This window comes from Falco naumanni, chromosome 10 (genome assembly GCF_017639655.2).
Source record: "Falco naumanni isolate bFalNau1 chromosome 10, bFalNau1.pat, whole genome shotgun sequence".
NCBI classification, from domain to species: domain Eukaryota; kingdom Metazoa; phylum Chordata; class Aves; order Falconiformes; family Falconidae; genus Falco; species Falco naumanni.
The window spans coordinates 8878021-8901874 of NC_054063.1; the positions used below are offsets into that span (position 1 = coordinate 8878021).

At 40.9% G+C, this 23854-nt stretch overlaps 1 protein-coding gene across 3 annotated transcripts in view; it reads left to right on the top strand.

The window, feature by feature from the left end:
• Positions 1–15: 15 nt before the first annotated feature.
• The window catches only part of AMPD3 (adenosine monophosphate deaminase 3), a 36205-nt gene continuing 12366 nt past the window's right edge, over positions 16–23854 (top strand). The window contains exons 1-9 of one of the 3 annotated variants that reach the window (XM_040608258.1): positions 16–158; positions 3468–3693; positions 6194–6389; positions 6873–7038; positions 9048–9267; positions 11773–11902; positions 22242–22436; positions 22682–22813; positions 23667–23830. In XM_040608258.1, the coding sequence (XP_040464192.1) occupies positions 3473–3693; positions 6194–6389; positions 6873–7038; positions 9048–9267; positions 11773–11902; positions 22242–22436; positions 22682–22813; positions 23667–23830 (1424 nt within the window). In that variant the 5' untranslated portion in view covers positions 16–158; positions 3468–3472. Of the gene's footprint in view, positions 159–264; positions 665–3467; positions 3694–6193; positions 6390–6872; positions 7039–9047; positions 9268–11772; positions 11903–22241; positions 22437–22681; positions 22814–23666; positions 23831–23854 lie in introns of those variants that run through there. The other 2 variants (XM_040608257.1, XM_040608256.1) reach the window with 2 other exon arrangements.

A 23854-nucleotide genomic window follows, 5' to 3' on the forward strand; every position in this document is an offset into this window, starting at 1 on the left:
AAAGGGCCGCCCTCGGAGCCTCCCGCTCCCTCTGAGGCCGCGGCCCCGCCACTCCCGCCCGCCACAGGTGCAGCCGCCGGGGGAGCGGCGCCGGACGGTGCCGGACACGGCTGCCCGCCCCCGGGGGAGGCCGCCCGCGCAGGGCTCCCCTCACGCAGGTACGGACGGAGCGCGCGCCCCTCCCCGCCCGCGCGACCGTTAGCGGCGCCCCGCGCCAGTGCTGGGCGGAGCCGGGCGCGGCAGCCCCCCCTCACCCCGGCGGGGGTCTGCCCCGGGGCCGGCGCTTCACCCGGCGGGAGGCTTCCGCCTGCCCCTCGCCCCACCTGCTGTGGGGCCGTCCCGGGCCGTGATGCCGCCACCCAGGAGGCAGCGGGCCGCCCCGGTGGGGCCGGGGGCGCGGCGAGCCGGCTCCTCCGCCCGGGGGCCGCAGCGGCCATAAAGGGCCGGGGAAGGGGCGGCGCGGCGTGGCACTGCGGTACCGGGGCGGCCGGCTGGCGGGTGAATGCGGCAGAGGGGAGCGGCTGTATCTGGCGGCAGCAGCTCCTCCCTCCGCCACCGCTTCCTCCTTCTCTGTCGGCGGCTTCTGACAGAGGCTTCCCGGCCGGCGGGAGCGCCGGTGGCGGGGCTCGGCCCGGCCGTAGCATGGCTTTCCCCGCGGCGCTAGGTAAGTCCCGAGGCAGCCGGCAGGGCAGGGCCGGGTCGGTGGTGACCTTGGCCGCTGGCCCGGCAGGGCCGGACCCCGGGGCCGCGGCAGCGCCCTGCCCACCTGCGGGCGGCGGGCCCCGCTCCCCGCGCTGCCCCCGGGGGCTGTGCCCGCCGGCCCCTGCCGCTGTGGCGTTACGTGTTCCCGCCCGCTCAGTCCCGCGTCGGGGTCTGCCTTTTAAATAACCGTCCCGTCGCTTTTCTGTTCAGCGTGTTCCCAGGGAAATAGCTTGCTGTTCTTGCCGTGAGGTGCAGAGCTGAAGAGCAGCTAAAGCAGCCTTTCTGTGTGAGGGATATGCGGGAAAAGGGCATTTGCGCGTTGCTAGGCGGCCTCCGTGCCCCCTGCCCATCCCGCAGGGATGTCTGGTGGCTTCCCTAGTCGCTCACCTTGGGGGAAGGACAGCACTTCGGTAGAAGGATACTGGCTACAAGATCCTCATCCCTCTTCCAGTTCGGGATGGCACAGCTTACCTGAGGATAGTATGAGGTGCCTCATGACTATTTTGAGTTTATTAAACTCCTGTCAATGACATCAGCTAGCAGGGATGTGGGTGAACCTACTTTTACAAGTGTTCCATGCCTTAGTCTCTCACTTACATGAGGGGAGAATGTGAGATCAGATTCTGTAAGAAAGCAAAAAACCCACCCTTTCGTCTCAGGAGCGGAGTGTACTTCTAACTATATATTCTGACTTTTCGCTATCTTATTGCAATGATTTAAAATACAGTGTGGTTTCTCATTTAACTTATTTCCTACTGCACTCCTGTTTCTGATCGCAGTTCTCTAAGAAAAGGTTCATTTATACTGTGGGAAAATTCTCAGCCGATGATAAATATACAACCAATTGATTTTTCCTGCCCTAGTCAGCTAGTACTGAAAATATTTCAATTGCTGATTTAACAGAAGAAGAAACATTAATATTCCACATCGTACTATTATTGCTAGCACTCTTACTGTAGCTGAGTAACTATAGACTGTTCCTGCCTGGCTGAAGTGGCCCAAAAGTCCCCTGTTGCTGGCAGCTGTATGTATGGCAGTTACTGTTGCTGACAACTGTGCTCATTGAGGTCAGTGGAAAGACTCCCATGACTTCATTGAGATTTGAAATTGAGAAACTGAATCTAAGTTTGGATGCTTCTAAGACATCGTAGTGCATTGTCATCGAATCATTCAGCTAAACATGTATGTATTTTTATATTTCTTACGTAGTTATACTTGATTTTATGAAGATGTAATACTAATTGCAAAACAAATACTCTCCAGGCAGAGAAACAGCATAGTCAGATGCACAATTCTTTAAAACAAGTGATGTTTTTCCACTGGGCTGTGAACTGGTTCTTACAAAATAAGAATGCAAAATAATGTCGATGATCACTAAATTGCCATGTTATGTTCCAGTATATCTCTTGTCAACTTTTATTCTAAAAGCAAACATACTATGAAGTGTTCTTAAAGCAACTGTGAAAACAGGTGGACATTAATTAGAATCTTTTAGGCTGAAAACAACAGGATCACGTATCAAAAGGATCACATATCAACATCTGAAACTTGCAGCATGGCTACAAAAATACTGTAATGGGGGCCCTGATAAGTTATGCCTGGAGTGATGAAAAACTGCCATGCTGCATGCTGACTTTCAGCATACACGTACTTAAATGCATACTGTCTTATAAAATATGTTTGCATTTTTGTAACCAAAAGGGGTTCTGAAATGCTGGTTCTGGACCTAGACTTCACATTTTGGCCGTGCTTGGATCCATTTGTTGTGACAGGCTCACTGCTATTTTGAACTTATGTAATAAAGAATTTAATCTTATTTGTTACAAGCTCCATCATACTGAAGGCATTCAAAAAGCTTCAGTATATAATAAATAATGCTGGTCACTAGCTTACAAGCACTGCAGTTTTTTTCCCTCCAGAATGCTACCAGATATGTCAAAATTCATGTTTTGGCTTGTATGAGAATGAAATATAAATCAAGTCACGAAACTACAGAAGAAACACTAAAGGCAGTATTTTCAGTAGTGCCGCTGTAACAAAATGGAAATGCTTTGTGATGAAAGGCTACTTAAAGTTAAAAAGATAAACCATATTTTTTTTGAAAAGTGATATTGGAAGTGCCAAGTAGAAATTAAAGTTCATATTCTATTTTCTTCCCACATTCAATTCAGAAGCAGTATATGAACAACTGAAAACAAACTAAAAAACCCCCAAACTCATTAACTACACAGTATTTGCTTCTGCTGTGCAGTCCTTTTATTTCACAGCAGCTCCATGATTTTTTTTTGTTTGTGGAAAGGATGGGGTGAGGCAGAAGTGTCAACCTTTTCTAACTTGTTTGTGGCTCTAAAATTGGTCTGAAGTCACTGAGCAGGGAAGAAGGCAGGCAACTGAGTGAATGTGATTTCCAAATCGAGTGCAAGTACATACAGAGAAGCATACATCATATCTCAAATAGCAGACTATTTGATTATGCCAGTAAGTGGAATCTACTGGCAAATCTGTACATAGGTATCTTGGGAATTTTCATGAGTATACCAAGAAGTTCCAGATTCACAAACTGGCGTGGCTCTACAAGTAGAGATACTCAGTGGATACCTATGGTTCTTGTGTACTGCATACTAGTTTTAATTCTGCATAGCTAAATTGTTTTATTCTGCTTTTGCTCTGAGCTCTTGGTTTGGGTAGGTGCACTATGAAATAAAAACAGTCTCTCTCATATTATTCTTTTTGTAGTTACAACTTTTAACTGTCTTCCTTGTTAGCCGAGATGCCCAGACAGTTTCCAAAGCTGAACATCTCTGAGGTTGATGAGCATGTGCGACTTCTAGCAGAGAAGGTATTTGCTAAAGTTCTCCGAGAAGAAGACAGTAAAGATGCCTTGTCACTATTCACCGTGCCTGAAGACTGCCCTATTGGGCAGAAGGAGGCCAAGGAGAGGGAACTACAGAAGGAACTGGCAGAACAACAGTCTGTGGAAACAGCTAAAAGGTTCGTTCAGTAGTGGCTTTCTTAGTCAAAAACAGGTTTTTTAAGTTTGTTTGAGTTAATAATGAAATATCTGGCAAATAAGAGGCAGAATGTTATTACTTCAGGAGAGAAGTCAATAGCGGGTACCAAGGGCACCTGTGTGATGTCCTTCCATGCTATGCAGAAGGTGCGGGGATGGGCTGTAGGGGGCTTGGAATGGTGAGGTGGTCTCAGCTATGTTTCCAGCAATATGATAGCTTTTGCTTATGCAAGTTTAACAAACAGCATAGATGGGTAAAGTGAACACAACTGTAAGGCTCATTAATGTAAAAAGTCAGAAGAAGAAAATTTTCCCCTTCCACTTTTTTCTAGTTACATTTGCAGAAATGTAGAATTCTAGCACAGAGAAAATGACAGTGGTATCATACTTCATTTAGTCTCTGTAAAAATAGATGAAAGCAAAGACTTGACACTGAACATCAAGGGAGAGGGTGAAAAGTGGTATTGGCATAATGAGGTTATTCGTAGGTTTCCTTAACTCACAGACATAAAAATCTAACCACCATCAGCCATAAAAGCACACATTTTGGGTTTTCTCAAAAAACAAGGTACAGTTCACCTTTGGTTTACCTGTGAACCTAATGAAGCCAAAGTTGGTTTGGTTTATGACTTTCTTCTGTGAGAGAGGTAGCCTTACCTGATGTCAGGATGTTCCAGTATCTTAACTTCAGTGGACTGGCTAGGCTGTTCCTTAGTCATGCAGCAGCAGTCTGACACCAGATGGTTTGGATGAGTAAAGACTCTAAAAGCAGGCAAACAAGGAAGCCCCTGAAAGTGATAGCTAAACACATGTACCCAGTTAGCTGTGGGCAATCAGTTGGGCAATGCTTGGCATCATGCTTCTGGAACAGAAGGAAGAAGAGTCAATTTGGTTAAATTAAGGTATGACATACTGATGATACAGGCTGAGAGCTCTGGTTTTGAGTTGTGCAAGTGGGTTTCCCAGTTGGCATTTTAATAGACATAAACAAGCACAGAAGGGAAAACTAGATGTTTTCATTTAAACAGCTATTTGGTGTATCATTCCTCCTGAGCTAATAAGTTTCACTTCTAGTTTGGGAAATTGTCTTACAGAAATATGTTCTGTCAAATTGTACCTCAAATTTTGAATGAGTTTAACTGTGGGAAGTGGGATATTGTATGTATGTTGTTTACACGTGGGAACAGAAAAAGTATTCACCTCTGTCCTACAGGACTGAAGCGTACTTCAAGGACAGTTACACAGGTAAAACTTACAGTTTTCACAGTTTCAGTTGATCCAGCACTGCCTTTAAAGAATATCATAATGATTTCCAAGGTGGCTACAAGTACTTGAGAGAGGATGGAATTTGGTCATAGGGTATTAATCATACCAGCACTGCATGTTCTTATTCTTCAGGAGGTCACGGAAGTAATAAGCAACTTCAGAGAGTATTTGAGTATTCCAGTATTCCTTTTTATTTGTTAGTAATTCTTACTTACATTTTAAGGTTTTGGCATCTAGTTTACAAAATGAGGAAGTATTTCCACAGTGCAACAGAACATGATATCACAGATTGTTTATGACATCATATTTTTTTATTATATGAATAATTTAAATATGTTTAAAGATATTTAAACTGAGTAAGGAAGGTCAATTAAATCTTCAGAGATATTGCAAAACTTCACTTGAGGTATTACAATTACTTCACTGAAAAACACAGCATTCTTTTTTAGCTAGTTTGTCTAAGGTACACATCTATCACAGTTTTGCTGAGAAAGGGCAAAAATTATTAAATCTATGGGGGTTATCCATTAAGTGCCCTGAGGGGAGGAACAGACTTGCATATCAAAGCCATGCTACGTTACTAGTCTGATAACCAGCATTAGCCTTTTGCTCAAGTCTCATCAAACACTGCCTGAGGAATCACTATGTGCTCGTCCTTTTTCTTACCAGTTTAACTGAATGACCATATATGAAATTTTGATGCATAGTGTTGTCTGACAGCTAGATGAGTTTTTAAATCCTGCATGTTTTTGGAAGAATGAAAAGTGTGTGTAATAGCACAATAACTTATAACAATTTACCATATGTAATGTTCATTTGTTTTGATCCGTATTTTGTGACTTCTGATGCTCTTAAGAATCAGCTCCTACTAAAGAAAGCACAGTGATCTCATTTTCCTTGTGTACAGTGACTTGCTGAAACTGAATTTGTAAGAAGTGAAACAAAACAAACATTAGGGCATCTTACAGTGGTTGTAAGTAAATTATGGCATATTGTATTCATGAGGAGAGTAATTGCAATTGTGTGTAGCGTGCTGAAATGTGAGTAGGAAAAAGCTAAAAGCACAAATATTTTGTGACCAACATTTTTCCTGAGGTATGAGAGATTTGATTGTAAAATTTCTTAGGGGATGATTTATTTGCTGTAATCAATTTTCCAGTGCATGTGATGTTTTATACCATGACTTATTCTATGCTTTATACTATGAATTTGTAGGAAGAAAAGTTTCAAGATGATTCGATCCCAGTCTTTGTCATTACAAATTCCGTCTCAGGAATGGAAAGCACCATCAGTCAATCCTGTTCTGTCTCCTGCAACACCAGTTCTTCCAAGTGGTTTTCTGCCAGTCCAAGTGCCATATGACGTACCAGAGTTTCAGAGAGTTTCAATTAGTGGGGACTACTGTGCAGGGGTAAGAAATGGTTCCATCCCCCCCCCCCCCCCCTTCTGTACCTGGAGAGAGTTGGTGTGGGTGAGGGGAAATCCCAAACCACAAGGAGCTAATGTATATAAAGTGTGAAATGCCATTATATTATGGTGCTGTGTGACAAACTGTAAATAGCTTTATGAACCCATTGATTTGTAAAAAGGTTAAAGTCAAGGTCAGGTCGTTTTATACTTGTTATGATAAAAAAATAAACTAAGTAGATAAAAACATAGCCATAATAAATGGGTAATATTTGGTAGGAGAAAAAAGTTTGCGTATGTGTTGCACATGTATTTGGACTGTGCTTCTGTCGTTGGCTTCCTGAGACCTTGGGTAAGATCCTTATGGTCAAGCCACATACACTTAAATTTCTGGAAATTCTGTCCCCGTGTTCCTGGTGTGGATTCAGTTTGTTGCTAAACCTGCTGTTTTATTTTTTGTCAGCATTTATCCAGGCTTTCCTTTCAGGTTACAGTTGATGATTATGAACAAGCTGCCAAGGGCCTGGTGAAAGCTCTTCTCATTCGAGAAAAGTATTCACGTCTTGCCTACCATCGTTTCCCAAGAACAACATCTCAGTATTTGTGTAGCATGCAAGATGAAAAATGGAAGGCTGAAGATGAAGTGTGTCCAGGTAAATATCCTTGTTCTTTTAAAATCTAGAAATAAACCCATGTACTGCTGTAGTAACGGTAAGTTGGATTTTTGTGATGATCTCTTCTGAGTGTCCTTTGACTCTCTAATTTATTCTGTTAGTGAGTGGTGTAGAATCACTGGTGGACCTAAGTTACTAATCCTGTGTCTAATCTGAAACTTTGAAGCTGCCAAAAGCTAAAATCCCATACTAGACACTCATTATTTCTTGTTTTTTGTAGCAAATGGGATGGTAAGTAGCACACTTGTGTTCCTCCAGGAAAAAGCTATCTGGATATGGTTTGAAGTGAAAAGTCACTCCTGGTCTTGGCGTACTGAAATAAAAGGGCTTATGAGCTCATCTGCATTGTAAATTGAAGCATGATACAGACATGCCGCTTAGTAAGCCCTGAGTCAGTAATTTCATAGGCATGGTACGCAAGTCAAGACTGGAAGCTGGTATAGTCACATTTGTTGGGCATTCTGCCTGGGTTAATAAACTGATCTCTCAACAAGGCTTATTAGGTTGAACGTATTCCCCATATATATGTCACAAATGATAGTTGTCACTTAAGTGGGTCGTGTCTTGAAAACTTTGCTTGTGCATTCAACTATTTGCAGTGCTAGTTTTTGGGTTAGCCTATGAGGAGCAACCTTTGGTCTGTACAGAAGTGCCACTGTAGATGTGCCCGTATGGTTGGCAATGGATTGTCAGCCATAAAATGACATTTTAAACGAGTATTCCTCTAGCTCAGTGATTGAAATAGGGTAAATTAACATGTTTTCAAGTGTTATATAGAAAGAGTGTAAAGAGAACAGTATACTGAATATTCATGACAGGAAAGATATTTTCGAACAGCTGCCAGGGAGATATTTCCAAGCTATTTTTAGGTTAATAACTTTTTTTACCATTATGATTTTAAACTTATGGAATAAACAGTAAAATTTCATTACACAATCTCTTAATTAGTACAAGTTTGAGCTGGACAGCTATGAATATTAGAGATAAGAATGGTATCAGTTTATAACATACATTCAGGTGCTCTAGGTGAATAAAAGAGTTGGTTAATTACTTTTCTGTGTTGGCTTAACTGCATAGGGAAAAGAAATCTCAGTGATAAGACTGAGCTCAAGTTGATATAAATGTAGTTGAGATGCTTATTTTATGCTAGTTCCATTAGTGAGATACTGTAAAAGAAGCAATGAACATTGACTAGCATGAGCGATAATGTTAGAGTGCTCACATAAGCTGAATCTCCCAAAAGTATTTGTGTTTTTTACCTTATTCTTTTTGGGGGGGAAGTAATTGGGATTGCAAATCTGTACTGAACAAATCCACAAAAAAACAACTACTGCCTTGGTCACAGTGAGAAGCACTGACTCTTAAATTATTTCCTGCTCTACCGTGACTGAAATACATTCAGTAATGATTGAGAGAAAGAGGAACCAGTCCTAGTATGTATGCACTAGTCTAGCTCATTGGACTGTGGGAAGGGTAGAGGTGAAGTAGTAAGGCACAGCCTGTTCTTTTCTGACTGATGTTTCAATATGAGAACAGCTGCGTTACTGTGTGCTTAAATACACACTTCCAAAATTACTACAGTGAGTCAGAAAGCAAAAAGAAAATGATGAAGGTTGGTATGAAGTCAACAACTGTTTTATTGTTCAACATTCTCAACTGTACTTTCAACCAAAACTTATTCTGAAACTTGTGCCATCTACATGAAGAAAGAATAGTATTAAATCTTTTTAAAGATTGGTTCAGAGAATCTAATAATATATAATATTTGAATTAAGGTAGGCACTTGGCTTAGAGAGGTCTGCAATTAAAGCCTGTCAGAATAAAGTTGTGTTGTAACAACACGTCTTTTGTGGTAAATGAATATGTGATTTTAATGAAACTATCAAGATGTTAGAAATGAAGCATTATAGAAGCAGAAAGTCCTTTTTGTAATTTTTTTGCCTCTTGTGAAATTATTTCTTCTAAATGTAATGTAAATTTATTTCCAGATTTCCATTCACCCCCAGAAGAAAATGAAGATCCTTACAATCTTGATGATGCTCCAGATAATTTGGATTATGTTGTCAAGATAAAAGGTGGCATTCCATTTGTTTATGATAACAAAGAAATGATGGAACTCAATGAGCCTCGGAGTTTGCCATATCCTGACCTGGAGACCTATACCCTTGACCTGAGCCACGTCCTTGCTCTAATTGCTGATGGACCAACGTATGTTTTTCTTCTCTGCCCCTTCAGGCTGCTGGTTACTTTTAGTTTAATACTTCTCACTTTTGTGATATTTCATTCCTCAACATACTCACTCTACAGTAATGTTGTGTTTTGTCCTTCTCAAGCATTGATGCATCATGGAAAGATTTAAAAGGGGGGAAAAAAACCCAAACCACATACAACTGTATTTAATTTCTTTAGTTTCTTTTCATCAACCATGGCAAAATGAGAAGTGGTTAACAGAAAAGGAAGAAATTGGCCAAATGTTCCCATTCAAGTCAAATCTGACCCAAACTTCTTAAGGCATGGAAACTGAAACTTAAACTTAAGGTTTTTTTTTTATTATTATTTTTTTTGGACTGTGCTGAATTTGAGGTTTTTGAACAGTTGTCTGGAATTCTTTCATGTCTGTTCTAGTCTTGCTGCATGAAGAGAAACCCTGCATATGTAGAGTGTACAGAACAGAACAGCTCAGCAACTTAAATATGCAGTCTGATTTGTTCCAGATGGAAATTAACTGCTCATGTGCTGCAAAACTGATCCACACATACACAATCAAAATAGGTCTGAAATTTCCCAGAACCATCAAACCCTTGGGAAATCTCTAAAAACCAGAAACGGAGCAACCCTGGTACAGTTACTGACACTCATGACAAAGCAATGTCCTTGCCGAGTGCATACGAAAACATGTGCATCCAGTTTTTAAGTTTAGTTCCCAGCTGAGGACTGGAAACATAAAGGTTTCTCATGGCCTCAGCACTAGGAAAGGAAAAGAATCCACCCTAGGACAGAACAAAGCAGGGGCTTAAGACTGTTCTTCTGAAGTATTTACTCTGCCTGCTGGCACTGCATTCCTAGTTCTTCTGCCTTTGACAAATCATCACTTGCAGTGTGACAAGTTAGTCGCACCTGATGCATTCTTTCCCCTTTGAGTCTGTGTCTGACACCTGCAGCATAATCTGTCCACCTTCTGCATTGATAGTGGCAAAGCAGATGGGTTGAACAGAACTGTTCCATTCCCTGAGTGCTTCTTTCCAAGAGCAAAAGCCTATGCTGCTGCTAGTATTATCAGCATCCCTGTGCCAAATCAAAGCTAGCTTGAGTATGTTTGTTTACAATATGCGATGGGTAAATGCATTTCCAGTTTCAGTGTGTTATATTTCAAGAGACAGATAGTGAGAAAATTTAAGGACAAGGAGGAGAAACTCGAAACAAAAGTCATACTGGCGCCCCTTCTTTTTGCAGCTTTTGTTAACAGTCTTTCTCAGGAAGACATGGGTAAGAAGGGCCTCGGTAGAACATAGTAAGAACATGCAGCACCTTTGTGAATGTTGGAGCAATCATCTGCACCTTTCACTTCTTGAGATTAAGCTTTTGCAGGCTGATTCACACTCCCTGATAAATACACACAAAATGAAAGGAAAAAGTCTTTTCAGTAATCCTGTTGCATAAGCTCTTCATACGGTATTGTTTCCCTGTTTGCAGCAAGTGCTTTCCTGTCATTTATATCTGTTGCACATAGGGGCTACCTGGAGACCAAGTTCTTTCATCTTTGCTTTTCTTAAACTGGTGAAATTTCACCCCTACTTCTCAGTCTTCTGCTCTCTTGAATAATAGTATAACCCAACAAAGACTTTCTGCAGCAGGCAAATGGGTGTTGATCAGTATCAGACACAATGAGACTGTTTGAATCAGACTTTCAAATTCATAATGGGATCTGTGTCCCTTTGAGGAGAGATTGTCAACAATAAAGGAGAAAAAAAGAAGGCTATTACATTAATAGTGCAACAAAAATATTGTAGATTCAATAAGAACTGACAGATGGTGAAGAGAAAAAAACGATGCCATTGGTTAAAAATAGAATGAAAAACATAACAGAAGATGAAAGCAAAGACAGGAGTAGGCAAGCAGGAACAGAAAAGCATGATTTCTCTAAGAGCACAAGAAATTACTTTGGGAAAAAAGTATTTCTGCACAGTATATGTGTTTCTAAGGCATAAAAAATGAAAGTATATTGGATCTGATCTTGGCCTCACATTGAAAAAGCAAGTAAACTTTGGGTAATTTAAAAAAAAATTAGTTCCATAGTGAGTAAATCTGGATTACAGGTTGCTTCTGTTATATATATATTTGAGATGATCTGCTCTATTGGAGATATAGTTTTAGAGTAGTAGCAGTTGACGTCAGATTTTATTACAGGTTTTATTCTTTCTCTGATCATCATTATTAAAAGGGCTGCAGTTTATGCACAGATACAGTAATAAATACTTGTACAACTTAAAGGACATAAAAAGATTTACGTAGAGTTCTGTTGGAGGTTTCACTAATATCTTTGATCTGAAACCACATTTGGTATTGATTTACATATTTGTTAACTGGTGGGATAATTTGTCTTGGTCTTCATAAATAATTAACAACTTGTTTTTACTGTGAAAACTTTCAAGTTCTTTCTGAACTTGAAATACAAAGTTTTAAATTACAGTTAATATTTTTTTTCTTTTACAGAAAAACATATTGTCATCGGAGGCTTAACTTTTTAGAATCAAAATTTAGTTTACATGAGATGTTAAATGAAATGTCAGAATTTAAAGAACTAAAGAGTAATCCTCATCGAGACTTTTATAATGTCAGAAAGGTAAGTGTGAAAACGATTAAAGTCATGACATTTTTTTTAGTAAGTGTCTAAGTTTGCTAAGTAAGCAAATATTTGGATTTTCTTGTGTGAGGCGTAGATGATATGCAGAAGGTGGCGTGTGCATACCACTCAATTGAATTGCTTTATTTTAACAATATTAAAATTTTCTACCTGGGAACACTCCAGGAAAATTAACTTGAATGTAAGTGGGTTGAATGGATTATGCTAAAATCATCTGTTTACTTATTCAGACTTAACAGGGCCTAATTGTATGTAGATTGATTTAAAGGAGTGAAAGAGAGTTAATCAAATGAGACTCACTTGGATTATGAATAAAAATATCCACATGGACGTTTAATTAATTTTGTTTAATTCACTGAAAGATATTCAAGTGCATTTCCCTGCTTTCATGTAGGTAAGTCATACTAGACTATAGTAGGAACAGCTGTATAGATTTTGGATGCTGTCATTAGTATCTGGTAAAAAAAGTCTGTGAAATATTAAATAAAAAGATTGTTGTTTGAGTTATAGTCTTAGCTGTGTGTGAGATACTGAGATGTATTTAGGAGACAGGTAGGGGAAGCAAGGAGCTGATTTCTTTTCTGAGCATACTCACACCCAAGGGAGCTGCATTTGCTTCAAAGTGTGGAAGCAGCAGTGCTGTGCTGCTTCGTTTGCTTCCCTTTCCTGAAGTTAGGAGGAAGTTACTGGAGAGATAATGCTTCGGTTTGATAGGTGAGATTTCTTCATAAAGCAGTAGTTGTTGCTGGTGTTTTTAACCACTTAAGGTCTGTTTTGCATTGCTTCTATATGCAACTGGAAGAAGTAGTCCTTGTTTAGATAGGTAGTTTAATCCTTGTTATGTTTTGGTCAGTGCTAGTACATTAAAAAGTACTTGGACTAGTGTTGGCTGCTGAATGCTACTGTTGTGGTAAGAAACTGTCAAATAGAAAATGTGCTAAACAAAAGTGTTTGATGAATGTACCCCTGTCTGTCACAAGGCTAGAAGCAGATGGATTGTTAGATAAATTGTAATTAATTTCACAATTTTATCCGTTAAGTGTATGGATGGGAGGATCTATTAGCTAATTCACTCAAGCAAGACTCAAGTGGCAGAGGCTCAACTTCTAACTCAACAGTTTTCTTGCATAACCCTGGACAAGATATTTATTCCATGCCACATTCAGATAAAACACCTCACTAGCTGACAGACACATTAATAATAAACCACATAGTGACTAAGAGGTGTGAAGGACAGAGGTGTGGATCGAGTAACTGCCTAGGCAATCAATTTGATTATGAGAAGCTGTGATTAACAGGATTGTACTTGCTAAGTTCAGCTTTTGATTTAAAAGCAAATATTCAATGTCTCTGGGCATATCTTAATTATTTTCTAATTATCTACTATTAAATAAGCCAATCTACAAATGGATTCATGTTCAAAAGCACAAAATGCGCATCACTTCCCCTCTAGCAATACCCGAATTCAAGAGAGCAGGAACAAGCTTGTGCTTGTCTGGCAAAGATTATTCCTACTGCTCGTTACTGCTTTAAAAATTCTTGCCACACAGAGTTAATCTTGCTTAAAGTAGTGTTTTTATGAAGCACTCTATGGAAAGTAAACTGCATTGTAGACAGAGTTCTTGTAAGCCCCCAGATAATCTTTTTTTCCCTGTATCTTGCCTAACCCAAGTAATGTTTGGATCTGTAACTTCACCAATGTGCTTCTTCCTTGATAACAGTATCAGCAGTGAAACCTAAAATATGAAACAGACACTTCTAAGGCCTATATTTTCAGGATGTCTGTGTTAGTCAATCCTAAACAGTGTGTACTGCTCATAAGGAAAGCCAGAAATAAGGTTCACCTCTCAAAAGAGCTGCTACTGAAGTTGTCCATTACATCCCTCAGACACAGTGTGGAGATACTGGTTCAGTCTGTTTACTTATGTAAAAGACCCAAAGTAACTAATGTAAAATGCCAAAATTAAAACAGTTGGGAATGTAGTGGTGAGGTCAATAGCAAACATGTATTACTGCATTTAGAAAGGTATAGCAGAAAGCTGGCCAGTGTTATTGGCTGGCATGACAATCAAAGGTTACTGTTCTTTTCTCCCCAACTTCCTACCCCCTTTACCCTGCTTTTTTTCCTGGTTTAGTAGGAGTTCTCCTCCAGTGAGCTCATCTATTTAATAAATCCCAAGATAGGGCTTTTATTAAATAAGGGAAATGCATGTGTGTATCTTACATATTGGACTTAACTAGAATACAACCAAAGATATGTTTTGCACTGATCAAGCGGGAACTGGAAAATTGCCCTTTAATAACCAGGCCAATATTTTTATAGAGACAAGAATCCACACAAGACAGTGTGGCTGGCTCCATGGGCTCCGCACAGGAGGCAGACAGCTGTCTGTAGGAGAACGCCAGCTTTTGGGAAGACTCTTGAGTCTTCCATCAGCAGGGTTCTCCTGCGTTCTCCAGCTGATGCATAGCAAAGTGCAGTCAACACAGGTTCTCTAGGGAACTCCTGGGTTGCCTGCATTAGGGGTAAAATTAAGTAACAAGAGTTTAACTCTACAGCACACAAACTCAGAACTTAGTTTTAGCCTTTTTGTACTGGGGTGTCTTGCCTTCCAAAGCAAGTACCTGAGGGTTTTTGAGCAGGGCTGCCAGTAGACCACTGTGCCCAACAGCCTCAGACAATTCAGAGCTGACAGTTCAGTTTTTTAGCTGAAACACACCTTCAAAGTAAAGGACCTACACCTGAATATTACTTTATTTTTATTAAAAAGTTGCTAATTTAAGAAGGCATTTACTGTGCTTTCTTGGTCTTGGAGCTGTTGTTATTAGGAACTTTTGTTTGTCTCTAGTGTTCTTTATAGGGGGGAGATTGTTGCCTTTTTTTTTTTTTAAAAAGTGAAGCCAAGATATGTGTTTACCTGACATGTGTTTGCTACCTCATGATGTATGTCCGTGTACTGCATTGGCAGGTGTCCTTCACCACAAACAGCTTTGATAGTGTTTTCTTAAGATGAAAAAATGACAGCCTAAGCCTCCTTCCATATTCTGTCTGTATTTAGCCGTTATTTCAGTGTGTCAGCAAACCAAACCTGAGGATATGTCATAGCAGTGATGTTTACACATCATAGTCTTCTGCCTGCAGAGTCACTAGCTCGGATGCCTAGCCTCGAGCCCGGGTAACTGCGTGGAAGAACGTGGGTTCCAGAGTGGCTTACAGAGCCCTGCTGAACTCTCTGTTGCAATAGCTGGCTGCTACTGTGACATAATGTTTGGTCTAGATTATTGTAACTGATTTTTGTTTTTTTTTAAGTTTTGGTTAGACAGAAAGGAACTAGCTTTTGTTGGTGAGCACGGGGTTGAAATACCACTTGTTACTTTTAAGAAGGAAATTAGAGTGGGTTGATACACTTCAAAATTCTATAGATCTCTCGAAATACCGAATTGAATTAAATTAATAATGTCTGCTTTTTAAATGCCTATTTAAAAGCCTCGTGAATGAACACTGAATCTATACCATAATTTCCCTGAACTTTGATTCATTCTGAGGTTGATTTTTTCTTTTTTTTTTCCCCCCTCGTTAGCTAGTTACTGACTTTAGTGATGAAATTCAGTTTCACCATATAAACACAAGGTGGTAGTGAATGGGAAGACTTATGGGTTAGCATCAGATTTAGAGGAGAGGAACGCCTCTGTTAGCATTACATGTAACGGTGCCTTACTGCTGCAAACTGGCAGTAAAGCTGTATTTTGTGCTTTCAAAACACTGCGCATACTACTGTCTTGCAAAGATTCTGAGGTAAATTCTTGTGTCTACCCTCAGACTTGCAAGTGAGCACAAAGTACTGATCAGGCAGAAAGCCATCAGTCAAGGGGCAGAGCGTGCCCGCAGCGAGTTTGCTGATGATACAGACCTGGGGGGAGCGGCTGGTTCCCCAGAGGCTGCGCTGCCATTCAGCGGGACCGGGACAGGCTGGAGAGCTGGGCGGAGAGGGACCTCATGAGGTTCAGCAAAGGCAGGGTAAGGGCCTGCACCGAGGGAGGGACGACCCCGGGCACCAGCACGGGCCGGGGCTTGACCTGCTGGAGGCAGCTCTGCCGAGAAGGCCCCGGCAGTCCCGGTGGGCAGCAAGTTGCCCCGAGCCAGCGGCGTGCCCTCGTGGCCGGGAGGGCCAGCGGGACCCCGGGGTGCACGAGGAGGCGCGTGGCCGGCAGGTCGAGGGGGGTGATCCTGCCCCTCTGCTCTGCCCTGGTGAGGCCGCACCTGGAGTGCCGTGTCCAGTGCTGGGCTCCCCAGTTCAGGAGAGACGGGGAACCGCTGGAGAGGGGCCGGCGGAGGGCGGAGAAGATGATGAGGGCACTGGAGCATCTCCCTGATGAGGAAGGGCTGAGGGAGCTGGGCCCGTTCAGCCTGCAGAAGAGAAGGCTGAGGGGGATCTTATGGGTGTCTACAAATATCTCAGGGGCGAGAGTCAAGAGGATGGGGCCAGGCTCTTCTCAGAGGTGCCCAGTGACAGGACAAGGGGCAACGGGCACAAACTGCAACACAAGAAGTTCCTTCTGAGTATGAGGAAGAACTGGAGAGGCTGTGGAGTCTCCTTCTCTGGAGACATCCAAAACTCGCCTGGACACAATTCTGTGCAGCCTGCTCTAGGTGCACCTGCTTTAGCAGGGGGTTGGATCTCCAGAGGTCCCCTCCAACCCTGCCCATGGTGCAATCCTGTGAATCATTCTAATGCAAAAATTCTATAGCGACCACATAAAAGAAAGCTTTTCCTCTGTTCTTTCTTTCAGTAATCAAAAGAACAGGAAGATAAATTTCTTTGTCTTCATAGCAGTGTGTTTCTGTATTCATGTGAGTACAAACATTACAGGGCTTGATTCCATGCATTTTGCAATGAGTACAGCCAAACAAGAAGCTGGAGACACAGGGATTTGCATCTCCTGTCTCCCTTCTTCTGGATGGCCTGAGTATGAATTAGAAAAGCTCCTGAGGGGCTCAGCCCAGCTCTAGGGATAATTTTGGCTGCCAGGTACATTACCGTGCTACCCTAGGGCAGAGTATTTTGTGTCTTTTGCCTCTCATGCCTGTTACAGGGCTGCAAGGAAAGAATCAAGCTCATTGTATAAAGCTGTTGCATCCTGTCTGAAAAGCTAATGCAGTATGAATGTATCAGTAAGCAGGGAATCTAGCAGTGGGATGTGGAATGATTTCCCATCAATCCAGCACTGAAGTAAAGACTGCAGAGGATTCAGTGTCAAGTTCATGAAGCCCATAGCCGTTGGGGTGGAAGTATTTATGAGTTAAAGTGAATGTGTTTAGAAAACCAGGTGGCTTGCAGCTGTGGATACTACTAATCTATGCACTGGAAGAGTTCAGTATCATTACAAGGGCTGCCCTTGGCATTTGTTTTTGCTGTATTTATCACTGTGAATGTAGAGCATATGCCCAATTCGCTGCAGTGCTCTATTTCTGATGCACACAGATAAGCATCCATAAAATAGAGCAGAAATGGATTTTTTTGGAGATTTGAGGGACAATGGAAGGAAAGAGAAGTATGCGGGAAGATGAGGGAGGCAGAGTGGTTTAGGGAGGTGGGTCCTGGTGAGACACGATTTGGAGGGCAGCTTCTTCAGGCTGTAAGTTGTACACAGGTGTAACCGTCTTGACTGAGAAGTACAAGCATTTAATCCGCAGAGCCTGCAGACAGAATGGTGTAGGTGGGCAGGTCAGTAAGGAAAGGAACAGGCGAGCCTGAACTGAGATGTGGAGGAAGCCTACATTACATGGAGAATTGCTCAGCAAATTCTACAGTCCTTTAATGGCAAGAAAAGTGATGTCCATCATTGCTTGAGTGAGATGATGGAATTAAGAGAACTAAGGAAACCTTTGCGTTAATAATTCTTTTTATTTGTTAAAAAGGTGAGTTTGCTGAGGGCATGTTATGTGTTCCAACACAGGTTTCTGACAGTAGTCGTATTTCTTCTTTTCATTGACGATTAATGTGACCTTGAGTAAAAGGTTTCCTCCTGGGGGGAGGGGAGAATAAGAACTGATCAGGAAGTTTGGCTAAGGGTGTGCAGCTGAGGGTTTTTTCTGCTAAAGGGAAATTAGGCTGGAGTGGCAGTCTAACAATTTTGTAAATGCAAGCAGAATGTTTGCAAATAGAAGGAAAAAGACTTTGTGGTAGGGGCTTGTTACTCATAGCTCAGAAAAGCCTCAGCTTACTTCATGTACTGTATGAAGAACAAAATCATAGCAGCTTCAAATGTGACTGGTTTTGTCTTATTTTGGAGGAGGAAGAAGGCAAAGGGGGCATTTGTCACCCTTACATGAACTCAGTCTATTCAGATTATTTTAGTAGATGCCTTTCATAATAAATAACAATGAAATTAGTAACAATTTCTTAGCATAACATTTCAAATAAAAATAATAATAAAAAATATCCCTAACCAAATCAGACCATATAAGCTATGTCTTAGGATTCTGTGTTTAGATGCTTCATTTAGATAGGCTTGCACCCTGAATTGTGAAACGCACAAAAGCATACACACCAATTATGTCCTAGGGTAGGTCAAAGCTCAAGTCATTAAAACTTTCCATGAAGTTGCATTGCTTCTAAAAAACAATGAAGAAAAAGCTGTGTGATACTCCGTAAGACTTCTGTTGTTACTGAATTTGCTGCTTACCTAAAGTTCAGAATATACTAGGTAGTTTAAAAATGTAGCCAAAGTACCACATATTTACTGGTAAAAGCATGAAAGAGACTCCAGAAGAGCCTTTTTACTCCTGGGAAAAAAATACGTTCAGGGAGAAGGATGAGGGAAAAATAAAAAAAATTAAAAAAAAAAAAAGAGGGAAAATCTTGGTTCTTGGAGAATAAGCCTGGTGTGGCTAGCTCAGCTACAGAGCTGTGTGTGATATGCTTGCAGGGACAGCAGAAGATCTGACAGGAGCTTACTGAATCGGAGAGGCATATTTGAGGTAATTATTTCTCAAAGGCAAGCCAGACTTTAAAAGAAATGCAGTTAGTACTGTGTCATGTGATCCTTGCATACAAAAGAAACAAAATGTCTCCTTGCTTTCTGTCCTTGCCCTCCTAACAATAGTGAATTCATGTTGATTTAAATAAAGAGGAAGTGTTTTGGTTCAGTTTGGTTTTTTTCAGGACTCATTAATTCCAGTAGCTGAGCCACCACTGGAAATAGTGCATTCTGAAATGCAATAAACGACATTTACTCAGGTTCCCTACACCTGTTACTGTATGCCTATGACTTGCTTTTCCTGAATGTTTAGAGTTTATAGGGCATCTATTAACTGTTATTTCACTCTTCTATATAAGGTGACCAAGCCTTGTAGTTAGTAGTATTTCACTGGTCCAGGAAGAGTTGAAACTATTTGTTTCTGAAACAGATTATTAACCTGAGTAAGCATATATATGTGTAATGCACTTGGGCTCAAATGTCTATACAAGTACTCTGAGGAGTATAATAATATATTAAGTAGAGCTATTTTTACTATTTTGGACACAGCATTGTTTACTGTGCATTAGTAATGAACTTCATGTTGTGTGCTTTGAGATAGTAATATGTTTCTTGCTTTTTCATTTAGCTTTAAAGTGTCTAGCATATTCAAACAAGGCAGTGATTAACAATGCAATGTTAATGTTTAGGATTCAGTTTATATCCTAGTCTTTAGTAATGCTATTAATGTTCACGTGGAGATAGATTTACTCGTAGAAGGCTGCAACAACTTCTGTATTGATAAGCTGCAAATTGAATGACTACATGTGCCAAGTAAAACAGTGGCATTTCTGTGGACTGTGTGTCATAACATAAGCTGAGGTTTAGATTGCAGAAGTATGGCTGTTACTTACTCAGACGTTCCGTAATCTGTTTGCTACTGATCCCTAAAAGCAGATCAGGATGTCAGCTACTTCTGTTGGTGGAACCTGAAAGCTGCAGACACAGTCAGTACACAAAGGGTGCACTGGTCTCACGTTGTGCATGTCCGTGTTTGCAGTTTCCTGGACAGAAGAGTCCTGGATGAGAGTCCCTGCAGAACTGTAGGCTCCATGACTCCTTATAGCTGGTTTATCTGAGAATCCCTTCTAATGTGACTTCCCACATAGAGGCTATGCGGCTCTTGTTGGGAGCGTATCCCTGGGAACACTAGTTATTTGTGTTTTAAAAAGCACATGGTGCAGCGGGTTCAAACTGTTCCAGTGTAGTAAGTATCTTTAGGAACTTGTACCAATGTCAGCATCCACCTTTGGTTCTTGTTACATCATTGCCCGTGAGATTGAAAAGCCATCTTTCTGCCTCGTGGTCTCTTATGAATGTGCAAGTACCTGCATACAGTTGATGAAGTTAACTCTCTAAATGCATCCTGAAAGCCAAAAAAAGTTTCATTTTTACAGTCATGTGGCAATGTGGGTTTTCCAGCTTTTATTTCCCTTTGTGAGATTTCTTGGGAATGTTGTCAGTATTCAGGGTTTTTTTAAACCTTTGAATGTAGACAGCAAAACTGGATGCGTTCCGACAGCTGTATTACCAGTGTTGTGCAGAAGCAAGATTATTTTTTATTTCTTCTTTGAACCTCCTTTCTTACTGTGTATGAGGCGTTAGAGTAACCATTTCCACTAGTTTCACATAAGACTTTGTGGTAATGGGTTGCTTGTAATGATTCCAAACCATCTCTTACCAATATGTAGGACAGTGGTGCTTTTACCTGAACAATCCTGCCCTTGTGATGCATCATCTTGAAACTTGTATTACAAACCGCCTTGCTTCCTGCTCCTTCTGCAGAACCGTCTGCGGTAAGATTTGTCTCTAGCACCAGGCAGATGTTAGAATGAGTGAAAGCTGGGATTGCTTCTGACCACGTCCCAGTGCTCATGGCCCTCTGTGTCCAGGCAGGGCCTGGGCTGGAGGGAATGGGAAGGTCAGCAGACAGGTCGCAGCACTGTGGCTCCTGGGTGAGCTGAACTGCTGCTGCTAGGGCTTGGCAGGCAATTTCAGAGTCTTGTCAAGCTGTCCCCAGGGCCATTGTGTGTCAGCTGTGAAATCTAATCAGTGGTTTGGTTTGTTCTGGTTTTAAACTGATAGGAGCTTGTTGGTAATTTAATTGTTTTGCCTCGGACATAGATTAGCCTGTTCTGTTGTTCGATCAGGATTTCTCAAGGAAATTCAAAGCAAACGGACCCTGGAGCAGCAGCTCTGCTGCTCCACACACTGGATATTCCTGTGCCGTTGGATTCCTGAAGGCCATTATCCTGGCGAAGGCTTGTTCTTCCCTTTCAGGTACTGGGTCCTTAGGAACTACAATTAGTATTACCTGCCTTTTCAAACAAGAAGAAATTGGTGAATATACCTGGCTTTCTTCTATTCTTTCTCAGTGTAGTTAATAAACCTTTGACTGCAGGGAGCCACAACTGATTTGTTATGCTTACCTGCTGGAGGCGCATAAGGAATTACACACGCTGAAGGGAAGACTTAAATCCACAAACCAACCTCCAAATCTCATCGGTTGTTTCTCTGGATTGTGTTCTAATATAGGCTGCTCAAATAGCAGTGCAAGCTTCTGAGCAAAAGAAAAGCATACCTATGGAAACTATTGGCTGCTTGTCAATTTTTTTTTTAAAATGGGACTTCAACAAAAACCTGAAGGAGTGCTCTCAGCCCTGCTGTGAAGCTTGCACCTCCCTTGGTGTGTGAAGAGATCTGAAAAAAACTGAAAAATCTGTCAGCATCATGAGTTGCTGTATTATAATTAAACTTGGAAAAAATAGTGACAAAATCTCTCACGTGTACATTTTGCAGTTCTGGTGACCTAAGATGTTTCATGTGGTTGAAATACAAAAACGAATTATGCTTTTGGAAATGGCTGAGAATTTCAGGTCCTTTCAGTGAGAGAGGATGGTTATAACTACAGTCTATAACTGGAAAGACATCATCGATTCATGGATGGAATAAAAGGATACTGAAGGATCAGAGTGTCCTTTGAGAAAGTATCAAATTTAATCTGAACCCCGGTTCTGTGATTGGCACTTAAAATGCATCTTAACTTTTTGAAAATATTCTTATTTAAATAGGAAACTATTAATTGAGGGCTATTTTATTTATAGTTCTGCTTATTGAATAAGTCCTCCAAAACCAAAATCTTAGAGTTCTGAAATATTTTGACTTGCTTAGGCACTAATCCATTTGTTACTTAAGGAATATTTTAGAAGGCTTCAGTCATTGTTGTCACTGACAGAGATACTCGCTAATTTAAGTTTACGTATATGGACGGTGATCATGAATAACCTTTTGATTTCAGGTTGATACTCATATCCATGCTGCTGCTTGCATGAACCAGAAACACTTACTGAGGTTTATTAAGCACACCTATCAAACCGAGCCTGACAGGATTGTTGCAGAGAAAAAAGGCAAGAAAATGACTTTAAAGCAAGTCTTCGAAAGCCTTCACATGGACCCTTACGACCTCACTGTAGACTCTTTAGATGTCCATGCAGTAAGTCTATTAAAGTGGCAGATAAACAAGAAAAAGCTAAGTTTTCTAAGTGTGAAATTCTGGTTTCTACATCTTTTGCTTGATAACTTATTAAATCATAATTTGAACTCATGCGTTACTTTGCATGTTTAAAGTAAGTTAGCCTAGGCTTTTTCTTTTCCATGCCTTTTATTGTTAGGCAATGTAATTTATAAACTGTCGTGTGTACTTAAAACAGTGGTTATTTGGGTTTTTTCCTCCTCCAGGGTCGTCAAACATTTCATCGATTTGACAAATTCAATTCCAAGTACAATCCAGTTGGTGCCAGTGAGCTGAGGGACTTGTATTTGAAAACTGAGAACTACATTGGTGGAGAATATTTTGCTCGTATGGTCAAGGTAATTAAGTTTCAAGCTTTTCCAGCTGTAGAAAAATGAAGGTTTGTAAAAGATCTGTGATGTTGTAATTGTACCTAGAACTAACACTGTGGTTAAGTGATTCCGAGTATTGGGCTTACTCTAGCAGCTGATCACAGAAAGAGCTCCTCTAAGTCAGCCACTGCTGCTTTCTAAATAATTTTATGAATTAGAAACTCAAGCACATAACCTGTGTATGAGTTCAAAGCAGAGTTCTGTGCAGTTTCAAACTAATGGAGAGCAGCCAAGGGTCAGTTTACTGGCTTAGCATCTTGTTAGGATGTAGTTGGATAGTAGTAGCTGCTAGGGAAGGAGGAGCTAGGGAAGCACCTCTGCGTAAATCTAGATCTGCACATGCATGCACAGGCTTCAAATTAATTTCTTACAATAAAAGGATTAGTAGTTTTCATGAACTAGATGTCAGCGCTCCTTAAATGTGCTTGTCTAAAATCAATAGTCTTAAAATTGCTTACTACCATGGATTCTGGGTCACACTCTGCATTGGTCTGCATATTTTATGTAGTTGTTTACTACAGTTTAAATAGTATAATTCTCATGTACCAGTTTTAAACATCCGTCTTGCAAAGGTGTTAGTAATTAACTGCACAAGAATATTGTCCTCTAAATCTAGGTGTTAGTTAGATATATCTGAGATAGCTTGCTAGTAGAATATTTAGATGCCTAAAATAAAAAAATAATAGACAAGAGATTCCCTTTACCTTTAAAGGATGACAATACAGTTATGTCTGGTCTGAGGAAAATACAATGATTATATTACTAGCTGTAAATGATCTTTAGTGTCCATATTAAAGCAAATATATTTATTACTTAATAGGAAGTAGCCCGTGAACTAGAAGAAAGTAAGTACCAGTATACAGAACCCCGCTTATCCATTTATGGACGGTCTCCAGATGAATGGCTGAACTTGGCAAAATGGTTCATTAAGCATAAAGTTTATTCCCCTAATATGCGCTGGATAATTCAGGTTCCCAGAATCTAGTAAGTAATCAGGAGCTCTTGGTA